A 12,876-nucleotide genomic window follows, 5' to 3' on the forward strand; every position below is an offset into this window, starting at 1 on the left:
GCGTTTTGAACTAATTGGAAGAGAAATAATATGTTGTTCTGAATTTTCAGATAATAATAATAAAGTGTCCTCAAAACCAGAACTTATATTAAAAATGTGTATTATTAATCTATGTCCAATTAGGAATCATGTGGCTATACCTTATATATTTTGATTAGATCTCCTTAGCATACGATACTTGAAAATATTTTGATTCCCACGGGATTCATGTTTTGCTTAGGTGGAAGATCTTCTTGCTATATTAAACTTGAAAAGTCTATGATAGTGTCTATATAAATAATAAAATAATTAGTTCTATATGTATTGGCACAAGTGGAATAATGGGTCGACCTTGGAAATTGCAAAGGGAAAATATGGTCCTGATAAATCCACATGTGGAGATGAATTAGAAAATTTATGGAAATGAAAATTGGAAATCATTAAAAAAAGATATTTAAAAATATAGAAGCATACTTAAATTTTATATTTTTAATAGGATTGAATTACAATTTTTTTTATGAAAAAAGAATTATAAAAACAAATTTGATGTATTGGAGATCAAAATTTTAAAATTATTATTTATATTTGAGTGTAGTATCCACACTAAATTCTAAAACTCAAATAAAATAATATTTCTGATTTTATTTTTATTTAATTCTAAATCAAAAGTAATAATAACTTATTTAATTCAATATTTATAATAATAAATAATGAGATTACCATTATCTAAGTCATTTAATGTAAAATAGCTTAATTTATAATTATAATTAATATATATTATCCATAAATAAATTAAAAATTAATAATTTTAATAAATCCATTTCTAGGATATAACACTTAGCTTGCATTTAATTATTTTATATTTATATATAAATCTAACGAGTCCAATATAATTCATAAAGGTCCCATTGATTACTTGGAAATGGAGCATTACCAACGTGATTGGTCCTCTTGCCTCCTAAACCATATATAATATTATTTTGTTATTTATTTATTATATATTCATTCAGAAAACCAACATCCTCAATGCTTTTATATAAAATGTGATCTATACATCTCCAATTGCCAAAAAAATATGATCAATATTGGATGTGATTTTCTGATACATTTGATATTGGTCATATCAAGCGCCGTGATTGATTAATGCATGACTCCTAATTCCATATATATATTTCTATTTGTTACATATCTCTTAATATTCAAGAGATGAGAAATTTTTCATTTTTACCAAGTGTATGTCACTAATTAATTAGCCAATAAAATATAATGTTTCCACCATTTTATTCCCAAATGTTATTTATGAAACACATGCACTAACACAAATACGAGATACAATATAATAAAAAATACACAAATACAAATTTTAATTTAATAAAAAATTACTCGCAGATATTTTTATATGAAGTTAACACGTAAAAATCGTTAGGTGATAATTTAGTCAAATTTATCAAATTATCTAACAACTCTCAATTATTAACCTCACATAAAGATAACTGCATATGAATTTTTGCCTTCAATTTTTGTAAGCATGAAATATATGTATATACAAAATATAATTTTTTTTATTAAAATAGCAATAATATCATTATATTTTACTAATATTAAAGTTTAAACAATTTTTTGAAAACAATTTAATGTCCTTTTTAGTTATAAAATATATATTAAGATCATTTTTAGTATTAATAAAAAAGTTAAAAATTATATCCTATTTTTAAACTCAGTTGAATAACACAATTCAAAAATAAAGTTAAACACATCAATACGCACTATAATAAAAATTATTTTTAGGAGCAATAACATAATAGCTATCATATATCTTAATAAAAATAAATCACTTAACCAATTATTGCTTAGTCCATCAATCCTCGTGGGGTCGACCCTCATTCACTTGAGGTACTACTTAGTACGACCCAGTACACTTACCAATTAGTTTGTGATTGTAAATTCCACACCAAGTTTTTGGCGCCGTTGCAGAGAATTGACCGTAATTGACAACTGCTAGTTGTTTGACGGCTTAAATTAGATAATTTTTACTTTAATAATTTTTTTTATTCATTTTCATTTTTTTATTTTTCTTTTTCTTTATTTTTTTCATTCCTTTCTTCTCGTTCACTCCCCCACCTCCAGGGACGGACTTACGGGGGACGAGTGGAGGCCTTGGCCCCCAACTTTTTTTTAAAAAAAAAATATTAATAGTAATAAGTTATTAAGTATGATTTAATTTTTTAAAAATTTATTTAGTATTTAGTCTAATATAAATAAAAATTCAGTCTAACCTAAATATTAATGATTTCTAATATCTAAAAAGTAAGTAACAATATTAAAAAAATATGAAAAGATATTATTTTACTAATATTTTTTAATTAAATAAAATTTTTCAAATCTCATAAAGTACAACTTTTTCTTCTTGTGAGTGTCCTTTTTGATTTATTTGGTATTAATTTTCTCTATTTCAACTACTACAAGTGAGAGTTCTTTTTCAGCTATGAATATTGTGAAGAATAATTCAGAAACAAAATGAAAGATAAATTTCTTGCTAATTATCTTTTAATTATATTGAAAAGAAAATTGTTGAAAATTTTGACATAAATTCTATTATTGATGAATTTTATGAAATGAAATATCGACCACTTTGTTAATAAAAAGTACATATATATTTTTTGTATTTTAAAATATATTCTCTATCAGTATATTTTTGTAATACATTTTACATTATATATTTTTTTGCATAATTTTTTAATATTATATATGTTGTTATCCCCCATAATACTATTTCTGGATCCGTCTCTGCCAAGCTCTGTTTCCTTTTTATTTCCTTTTACCTTCGTTTTCTTTTTAATTTTTTTTATTTCACTTTCGTTTCGTTTCTTTCATTATTTTTTTTTATTTTATTAATTTTATTTGATCCATTTTTTATTTTTTTCAAACATTCTTTCGGCTTTTTTTTTATTTCATTTTCATTTTCCTTCTTTATTTATTTATTTCTTTTATTTTTATTTTTTTATTTTATTTGTCTTATTTAAATTTCCGCTTTAACTCTTAAAATTTTGCTCAATTATTTTTTTAATTTTTGAAATTAAGTTTGGTGTCACTTAATAATTTTATTTTAATTTACCTATCTATATTTTTTATAAAAAAAAATTTCAAAAGTTTTAATTTTTTATTTAGTTGTTTTATTTTATTTCTTTTACACAGATTATCTCACTGGAAATTCTCTGCACTCTGACGTAGAGATTCCCACTTTTCTTGTCTTCTGTCTATTTATGAGCAAGAACAGGGACAAGGAACCTCTCTTAGACTTTGATCCTGAACCTGAAAGGACTTTCAGGCGGCGTTTGTAACAAACAAGATTTTACAAGGCTGCAGAATCCACTATGGATCATAATAATGCTGCTAATGCCAATATGGCAAATCCGAATGAGAATGAGCAACCTAGGAGAGTGCTTGACCGTTACACTGCTCCTACTACAGATCTTTATGGAAAAAGTATTGTGGTGCCTCCTATAGCTGCAAACAACTTTGAGTTGAAGCTACAATTGGTCACACTGGTGCAACAAAAATGCAGTATCATGGTCTTCCCCAAGAAGACCCAAATCAATTTATTTCTAATTTTCTGTAGATTTGTGATACTGTGAAGACAAATGGAGTGAACCCGGATGTGTACAAACTCATGCTCTTCCCATTTGCTTTGAGGGATAGAGCAAAGTTGTGGTTAGATTCTCAACCCAAGGAAAGTTTGGATACTTAGGAAAAGGTTGTCACTGGATTGCTACTAAATTTTTTTCACCAAAGAAGCTGACTAAGATTAGAGTGGAGGTTCAGACCTTTAGACAGAAGGATGGTGAGACCCTCTATGAAGCTTGGGAGAGGTACAAGTTGCTGATTAAGCAATGCCCCCCGAACATGTTCTCTAAATAGACCCAACTAGATATCTTTTATGAAGGCTTGGGTGAAATATCCAAGATGTGCTTAGATAATTTTGCAGGTAGTTCATTGCACATGAAGAAGACACCGGAGGAAACTACTGAGCTTATTGAATTGGTTGCTAGCAACCAATATTTATATTCATCTAACATGAATTCTATGAATTCTGAGACCCCTCAAAAGAAAGGCGTTATGGAAGTAGAAGCTCATGATGCAATCCTTACTCAGAATAAAATTTTGAGTCAGCAGATGAGTTTAATTTCTCAACAATTGAGTAGGATGCAGGTTTCAGCTGTCAACACTCAGAATGCACCTCAAGAGATCCCTTATGACATGACAGGTAATTTTATGCAAAATGAGAATTATAATTATACTCAATTTTCTTCTGAACAGGTCAATTACATGAGGAATGCTCCTAGAAACCTCAATAATGATCCATACTCTAAGACCTATAATCAGGGATGGAGAAACCACCCAAATTTTGGATGGAGAGAGCAACCTCAGTGATCACAGAATTCTAACAATAATTCTCAGGGCGGTTTTTAGCAGAATAATCATAATAACCGCCAATTTCAGTCTCATCATCAACAACCACCTCAGCAGGCAAATTTTCAGTCCCAAGAGAACACTGATATGGAAGCAGTAATAAATTGTTTTATGCAGGAAACTAGAACTTCCCTCAGAAACTTGGAGGTATAGGTTGGCCAGTTGAGCAAGCAAATACCTGAGATGCCTCCAAGTGCGTTTCCTAGTGATACAGTGGTGAATCCAAGAGAGGAATGCAAGGTTATCACCTTGATAAGTGGACAAGTGGCAAGTATGGAAGCACAAGTTAATGAGAAGCCAGTTGAAAAAGAAGCTCCAGAGGAGAAGAAGGAAGAAGTAGAGCACGTCCCTCCAAAGCGTGTGGACAACCCATTTTCAGACTCTCTTGACACTTATCCTACATTGCCAAAGGCTCCTGAGTACAAGCCTAAAATGCCATATCCTCAGAGACTTCAAAAGGAGGCCAAGGACAAGCAGTTTTCAAAGTTCTTGGAAGTTTTCAGAAAGTTGCAAATCAATATTCCTTTGGTTGAGGTTTTGGAGCAAATGCCTCTCTATGTCAAATTCATGAAGGAATTGTTGTCAAAGAAGAAGCCTTTGAAGGGAGACGAGATAGTGGTCCTGACTAAGGAATGTAGTGCCATCATTCAAAATAACTTGCCAAGAAAGATGCCAGATCCAGGGAGCTTTCAAATTCCATGCACCATTGGGAGCACAACCTTTGAGAAAGCGTTATGTGATCTGGGAGCAAGCATCAATTTAATGCCCTTGTCTGTGATGAAAAAGCTGCAAATCCAAGAGGCACAACCCACAAAGATAGCATTACAGATGGCAGACAAATCTATAAAGCCTGCATACAGATTAGTGGAGAATATCTTGGTCAAAGTGGGTAATTTCTTCCTCCCAACAGATTTTGTGATTCTTGACACAGGGGAGGATGAGAATGCCTCTATAATTTTAGAAAGACTATTCCTAGCCACTGGAAGAACTCTGATTGATGTGGAAGAAGGTGAATTAGTGTTTAGAGTGCATAATGAGCAACTAGTCTTTCATGTCCTCAAAGATATACATTCAGCAGACGAAGAAGAGAAGTGCATGCAGACTGAGTTTATTGATCCAAACCTTCAAGAACTTTCTGATGATGTACAGTAGAATTCTCAAACTTCAAGTGCCACATGACGCGTACAATGGAGATAATTCTCTGTCTAGTCCGCGCCTAATTTGAGAATTCTCAAGTTAGGCGCAAGATGTGAAGATCCAATGCAAGTTAGGCAGACAGAGGATCAAGTAAGACGCCAGGGAGGTTACACTCGGGAGGCTTCAAGTTAGGCGCTGTGAATTGTAAGGAGCTTGAAGTTAGACGCCAAGAGGGAACATCTTCAAGTTAGGCGCCGTGTTGCCAACGTTGGGCGCCAGCTACACTATCTTCCTATAATTACAAACCAAATCCAACATATTCCTGAACTAAATCAATTTCATATCCTTCACGCCAATCCCTGATTCCTTGCCCCTACCTTAATTTCTTCCTACCTAATTTTCACTTTTCTTGTTCTTTTATCATTTTTTTTTGTAATAATTTTTGTTTTTACTCCTCCATACACCTTTTATGTCCCTCCCTATTTTTAGATTTTCTTTGTTTGAGGACAAGTAAACTTTTAAGTTTGGTGTTGTCGCTTTGCTTGTGGCTTTTCTGTTTATTTTAATGGCACCAAAAGGAGGCGAATCATCTTCACGGAGGAGCACAGCCTGAAGAATGAGACAGCCACTACGATAACTGAGGTAGTTGAGTTCCTTTCATTCTATATTTTCTCCCATTCTTATTATGTTATATTCCTATTTTCTACTATTTTACTTGGTTTCTGCATGATCCTTTGTTATTTCAATTCCTAGGTTCTAGTTAATTTGCTATTTTTTTCTGTTATTTGCTTTTAATTCTAAAAAGTGTCTCATGTATTGCTCACTAAGTTTGAATTCAAAAGAAAAAGAAAAAGATGTAGTGCATGAGAAATAGAGTTTATAACAAAGAATAGTCATATTTACTTAGATGTGGTGGTATTATCTGTGATTTTAAATGCATGATATGAACAATGCATATTTGAATTTGAATCAAGGGATATTGATGTATAAGGAACAGAAATTTAGAGAACTATTATGAATTCTCTGCAATAAGTGAAAGTTTAATCCTTGAAGCAGAAGAAACAGCAAAAGAAAAATAAAAGCAAGGTCCAAGACTCTGAGTATCAATTACTAGAGAGGTCAGACATGATTAAAAGCTCAAAGAGTTGTTTTCCTGGTCATATGCTTGTGGTGTGATTGTGTCAAGTAATCCTTGAGATAGAACACTAAGAGTCGAGATCAAATACATTTAACAGAGTATGCCAAAGGTTTTGAGCACCACTGTCTGGGAGTAACTGAAAGGAAAATCAGAACTTAAAGAGAGTTCCCCAATTAAGTGCTTGTGGTGTTTTTGTGTCAAGTGAAACTTGAGACAAAACATTTAAAGTCAAGGCTAGGCTCAAGGTGCAAAGAACCAAAGAAAAGAGAATCAAAGGAAATTTGCTGTGTTCAAGGATTAAATTGAAGTACAAAAGATTAGAGAATTCATAATATTATCCCGATTCTAATTTCGAATGACAATAACATCCTTCTAATTCAAAGGAGAATAGAATGCCAGAACTATTTAGGATTGCAGTTGTAAACCCACTATAAGAAGAGACATAAGCTTAATCGAACTCTCATTCTCATGCAAATTCACATCCTAAGCCTATATTAGTTTGGTTGCTTGAGGACAAGCAACAATTCAAGTTTGGTGTTGTGATGCGTGAGCATCTTTCCTATCTTTTCCTAGTGAATTTGCATTTAATTTGTTGAGTTTAATCAAGAATTAATTATCTTTTAGCCACTATGGATGTTACTTTGAGTCGTGTGTAATTCTGTTTATTTTAGATAGTATTTGGCTTGATTTGATGGAGTTTCCATCAAAAAAGAGAAGAAAGCGAATGATGCTGTCAATCCTAACCTCTCTGCACTCAAACCTAAATAACTCAAGCTACAGAGGTCCAATGGACGTGATTTTAGTGACGTTGGAAAGTTAACTTTCAGAGCTTTCCAACGATATATAATAGTCCACACTTCTCTCCCACCAATTCTGCCAAGGCTGCGCCTAACTTGAGATTTCTCAAGTTAGGCGCAAGGCACAACAATAACACGCAACATTGGTCTGGATTCTTCAAGTAAGGCGCAGTACTCAAGCATTCCATGCCACTCCTTGCTGCCCACCTCAAGTAAGGCGCAGCTCTCCTCAAGTTAGGCGCCAACCATGATTAAAAGGAAGTGGTCTCCACGCTTACGAGGCTCGCATGTATTATTTAATTATTTTTGATTTAAACTTTATTTTATTTTAAAATAGGAATATATATTATTTTAGTTTTAGAAAATAAATTTTAAATTAATTAGGATTAGATATAAAAGAGAAAAGAAACTTCTCTTCTATATTATTCCACCTCATTCGAAGTTTACAGTTTACCAAAATCTTAGTTTTCACTCTTTTTCATGAGCAATTAAACCTCCATTGTTAAGATTAGGAGCTCTGTCTATTGTATGGATTGATTCTCTTATTTTTTCTATTTTAATTCATGTACTAATTTATATTTCAAGAATTGTTTTCGTTCTTTATTTTATGAAACTGGGTGGAACGAAAGTATGACCTTCTTTCTAATTGAGTTCTTGTATAACTTGGAAAAGCTCTTTACTTGAACAACACCTTGAAAATATATTCTCCTAAATTTCTAATTATCTGAATTTAACGGGATACGTGACATATAATCCTCTTATATTATGGTAATTAGGATTTCTGTGGCATATAACTAGAATTGAACTTCACCCTCTAATTGGAATTAATTGACCAAGAAATTGGCGGTTGATGAATTTTAGAGGAGACTAAAAAGGTCTAAGGAATTAGAGTTTAGTCATATATAATTTGTCAGGAATTAAATCTTGCATCATTAAAATAAATTAATAAGAAAAGTCAATCCGAAAAATAGATAACTCTAAAGCCTTAACTTCTTTTTCCATATTTTATTCCCAACTTATTTATTGCATGTCTTCTGATATTATGAGTTTCCTGTTTAATGCTTTTTAAATTCTCAAATACCATTTTTTATTTGTCTAACAAAGTAAATCACTTAACCATTGTTGTTTAATCCATCAATTCTCGTGGAATCGACGGTACTACTTGGTACGACCCGGTGTACTTGCCGGTTAGTTCGTGCTTGTAAATTCCGCACGACTGTCCAATTGATGTGTATATTGAAAAGAATGCCGATTGCTTTTGTTAACCCTCCAGATTGAACTTTTTCCCAATTGAAGTTTCCCCATTGACTATGTATGTATTCTCTCAAATATTGCTACTTGTGTTGAAAATTGACTTATCTTTCTCCTTGTTTAACATTTCAGCAATATAAACTTGAAGAAAATGGAAGTTATAGGTGGCTGAATGTTGCCAAGTTCTATGGCCTACACTGGTATGACTGTGTTTGTACCTATAATAATTTTGTTGATTATCATTGATTACTTTATCTTTTTAACTTTAGAATGTAACAATTTCTTGTTGTAATTTATAGATCTTTGGGCAATGTGGAAGGGAGGATACAAGTTTAGCAGCCTAAGAAACAATTCGCTGACGAAGATAAATCAGAGCAATCACAGTAGTAGCAGAACTTGTGTTGTGGAATTTGAATCAGACTGCACAAAGCACAGAAAATCATCCGCTTACACCGCTCACGTGATTCGTTCTGCAACATCTATCTTGCCTTGGTCTTGTAGAGTCCCAATTGGTGAAGGGTATCATGAATTCCTTTAATTATATAATTCACATTAAGACCTTTGTTCATTGTTCAGTTGATTGGTCACGGAAAAATTGTCTACATCTTGGAGATATATGGTAAGTGTATTTGCTGATTTGGAAAAGATGCCTGGTTTTGTTGCTTGAAAGAAGAGATCTACAGGCCGAAACATGTGTTTCACCAATTTGGCCAATCAAGACAAGTTAAGTTGTTTGCAAACCAATCATTTCTTTGCCTCTGAGGTACCGGAAAACGATGATAGCCCCATTCTACCTGGTCTGCCTGATGATGTGGCAAAACATTGCCTTGCACTTGTGCCTCGTTCTAACGTCCCAACTATTGGTGGTGTCTGTAAGAGATGGAGGTCATTTATTCAAAGCAAAGAGTTCATTACTGTGCGAAAATTGGCAGGGATGGTTGAGGAATGGCTCTATTTCTTAACAATGGATACTGAAGGAGAGGGAACTCATTGGGAGTTTATGGATCGTCCCAGTCATAAATGCCAAGCTCTTCCACCGATGCCTGGTCCGGTAAAGGCTGGATTTGGAGTGGTGGTTCTTAATGGAAAGCTTCTTGTTATTGCTGGATATTCAATCACAGATAGAAGTACCTTTGCCTCAGCAGAGGTTTACCAATATGACTCGCTCCTCAACAAATACGATTTTCTTTTGTGCTTTATCTAGAAATCTATAAATGAGAGTACTTAAATTTTAACATTTGTCAATAGAGATGGTTTATAATAGGATGCAATGACATTGTTACTTTCATTTATGTATCTGACCCTACCTGGTACATAAGACTTTCGTGTTTTTTGTTAATTTAGTTAGAAATCTGGGGAATATATTGCATAGATTAATTCTGGTACGAAATCTAGTTCAGGATAGCCTCTTTTCCTGTTCATAATTTGGAGAACTTAATTGTCTGTTAAGCTTGTGAATTTTCTCCTGTAATAATTTTGTAAATTTTTCATGTGTGTGTTCCATTTTGGATATCAAATGCAGTTGGAGCAGACTATCAAAAATGAATGTGGCTCGTTATGACTTTGCATGTGCCGAAGTCAATGGCTTGGTTTATGTTGTAGGAGGCTATGGATTAGACGGTGAAATTCTCTCTAGTGCTGAGGTGTACGACCCTGACACCGACAAATGGACACTGATAGAGAGTGTCCAGGCGCCCGAGATGGGGTTGCTTTGCCTGTTCATTGGATGGTAAGCTCTATGTCATGGGTGGAAGGTCGAGCTTTACAATTGGAAACTCCAAGTTTGTTGATGTTTATGACCCTGAAGTCCACGGCTGGGGTGAGTTCAAGAACGACTCTGTTATGGTCACAGAGCACGCAGTATTGGGAAAGAAATTGTTCTGTATGGAATGGAAGAACCAGAGGAAGCTAGCAATATTCTGTTCTGAAGACAATTCGTGGAAAATGGTACCACTTCCACTCACTCGTAGCTCCAGTGTTGATTTTAGATTTGGGATATTTGATGAAAAGCTGTTGCAATTCTCACTGGAAGCAGGACCCTCTTATCAAACTTTGTTGTATGATCCAAATGCAGCTAAAGGGTCAGAGTGGCAAATTTCTGATACAAAACCATCTGGTGTGTTCTTGTGCAGTGTAACAATCAAGGCATGAATATGAAATACTAATGAGGATCTGAACTTTGGAGAGTGGAAGACTTCTTTGGCTTTTAAGTTTTATACATTTTAATAAAGTTTAGGAAAGTAGTTTATGTGTTTCATTTTATATTTTCCATTTCTTCCACGTGTTTTGATTATGTACTTCTGCTTGTGTCTTTTATTTACTTGGATTACTGGATCATTTAAGTCTTATATGTGGCATAATATGGTGTATTAAGTCCCAGTATGGGAACTTTGGGTTGCTTTGGTACAATTAATTTATTGAATTTGAGGCTTGAGCAGCACTTTTTCAAATTATGGTGAGTGAATTATGATTAATAGTAATAGTCATTTTAATTATGGTCTATATAATGCTATATATTCAAGTCTTTTACAAACAAAGTATAATCAAGTTAAATAATAGGACTTAAAATAATGTTAGTTATAATTGATTTTTGTTATGTTAAATCCATTTGATTAGATTTGGTTAACACACTGACTTTTGTTATGTTAAACCAATTTGGTTAGATTTAGGTAACAAAAAGATTTAGATGTGGAGCATTATTATTATGCGCTTAGGTGATTATTCTTCAATCTGATATACTAAAATCAAAGTCAATAATTGAAAGGGAGCATCTATGGCACATTTTTATTTTTAATATTGGGTTAACAGTGGTGTTTTTTTGAATTGTGATCTACTGTGATATTTTTCTAAAATATATGATGATTTAATTTACGGAGTACAAATCCGACCATCCAATTTTTAAGAGGTATAGAAATTAGACCGTCTGATTTTTAGGTACAAAAATCGGACCGTCCGATTTGTGTTTAAAAAATAAAAAAATTTGGAGTACACAAATCGGACGGTCCGATTTGTGTACTCCAAATTTTTTTATTTTTTAAACACAAATCGGAGGGTTCAATTTGTGTATCCCAAATTTTTAAAATTTTTTAAACACAAATCGGAGGATTCGATTTATGTACCTCCCATAATTTTAAAAAACACAAAAAATTATCATTACTTCCATATCTAAATTTTTTAACATGAATGAATAGCATTTCAGATTTCAATATTTTATCTCTTCAAATCTAAGATTTATTTTTTTGGTCAGGAATCTATGATTAGTTAATGACATGAGTTTTTTGCGTTATACATTGGGCCAATTAACATTGTAAAACACCGGGCCCATGAAATTGTCCGTTCATGCGATCTAATCATTATTATTATTTTTATTATATTACTATTTGTATGAATGCATTATTATGTAAAAGGAAATTATCATATATTAATTAGATTATTCAATGGTCATGCATAATCAAAACTATTTGTTTTACGATACATTTTTAAAGTGATAATTAATTAGTCTAATTTTTTTATTAAACAATCAATTAGCGTACCATGCTGATATATAAGAACATATCATGGATTAAATATAGTAATACAAGAGTTATAATAACACTTCAATAATGTTAATTTAATATATATATATATATAATCATAATCAACACGACTATTATAACGTTGACATATAGTAATATATGAAGAAATAATCATAGCTGCTTAATTAGAATAATACAAGAATATATGTGAATTAAATATATTCTAATGTATAAGGAAATAATTATTAAGATTTGATCTGTCACCTTATAATTCGGTTTTTATTGTGTATTATAAATTATAACTCAACCTTAATTATCATTTACTCTGTAACCGACATCTTTATTATCAACTTAATGGCCATTGATCAACGGTCATACCATCAACTCTATTCATCAACTCTATGCCTATAAAAGGCACCAATTTTAATATACACATGAGATTCTAGATATATTCTATATACATTCTATATTCATAGAATTATTCTTATACCTCTTAAATACTTCCTGACTTGAGCGTCAGAGTGTCTTTTGCAAGTATCCATCCCCTTGTTCTCTCCTTGCCGACGTATAACTCATCCCAACGAAAAGC

The 12,876-nt window shown here is 32.3% G+C and overlaps 1 protein-coding gene, 1 non-coding gene and 1 pseudogene across 3 annotated transcripts; 2 read left to right on the forward strand and 1 right to left on the reverse strand.

Annotated features, from left to right (window-relative positions):
* Window positions 1–3,780: 3,780 nt before the first annotated feature.
* LOC127746269 (small nucleolar RNA R71) lies at window positions 3,781–3,889 on the reverse strand. Its single transcript, XR_008007889.1, has one exon. It is a non-coding gene; the product is annotated as a small nucleolar RNA R71 (small nucleolar RNA).
* Window positions 3,890–8,690: 4,801 nt separating this feature from the next.
* On the forward strand, window positions 8,691–9,454 carry LOC127739730 (uncharacterized). Of its 2 annotated transcripts, none has more exons than XM_052259448.1 (3): window positions 8,691–8,708; window positions 8,905–8,972; window positions 9,072–9,454. In XM_052259448.1, exons 2-3 carry the CDS (start codon window positions 8,945–8,947, stop codon window positions 9,308–9,310), a joined length of 267 nt encoding a protein of 88 aa, XP_052115408.1. In that variant the 5' UTR covers window positions 8,691–8,708; window positions 8,905–8,944; the 3' UTR covers window positions 9,311–9,454. The 2 variants fall into 2 exon arrangements, with proteins under 2 accessions (XP_052115408.1, XP_052115407.1); XM_052259447.1 differs by lacking the exon at window positions 8,691–8,708 and adding an exon at window positions 8,817–8,833.
* On the forward strand, window positions 9,419–11,152 carry LOC107478599 (F-box/kelch-repeat protein At1g67480-like; annotated as a pseudogene).
* Window positions 11,153–12,876: the final 1,724 nt, after the last annotated feature.

The sequence above is a fragment of the Arachis duranensis genome, chromosome 3 (assembly GCF_000817695.3).
Source record: "Arachis duranensis cultivar V14167 chromosome 3, aradu.V14167.gnm2.J7QH, whole genome shotgun sequence".
In the NCBI taxonomy this organism is placed as follows: Eukaryota; Viridiplantae; Streptophyta; class Magnoliopsida; order Fabales; family Fabaceae; genus Arachis; species Arachis duranensis.

What these genes read in the sequence shown, in the direction of transcription:
- LOC127739730 (XM_052259448.1), top strand. Translation starts at nt 8,945, where the DNA reads ATGTTGCCAAGTTCTATGGCCTACACTG. An exon ending in AAGTTCTATGGCCTACACTG is followed by an intron (nt 8,973 to 9,071) that starts GTATGACTGTGT and finishes TGTAATTTATAG; the next exon opens with ATCTTTGGGCAATGTGGAAG.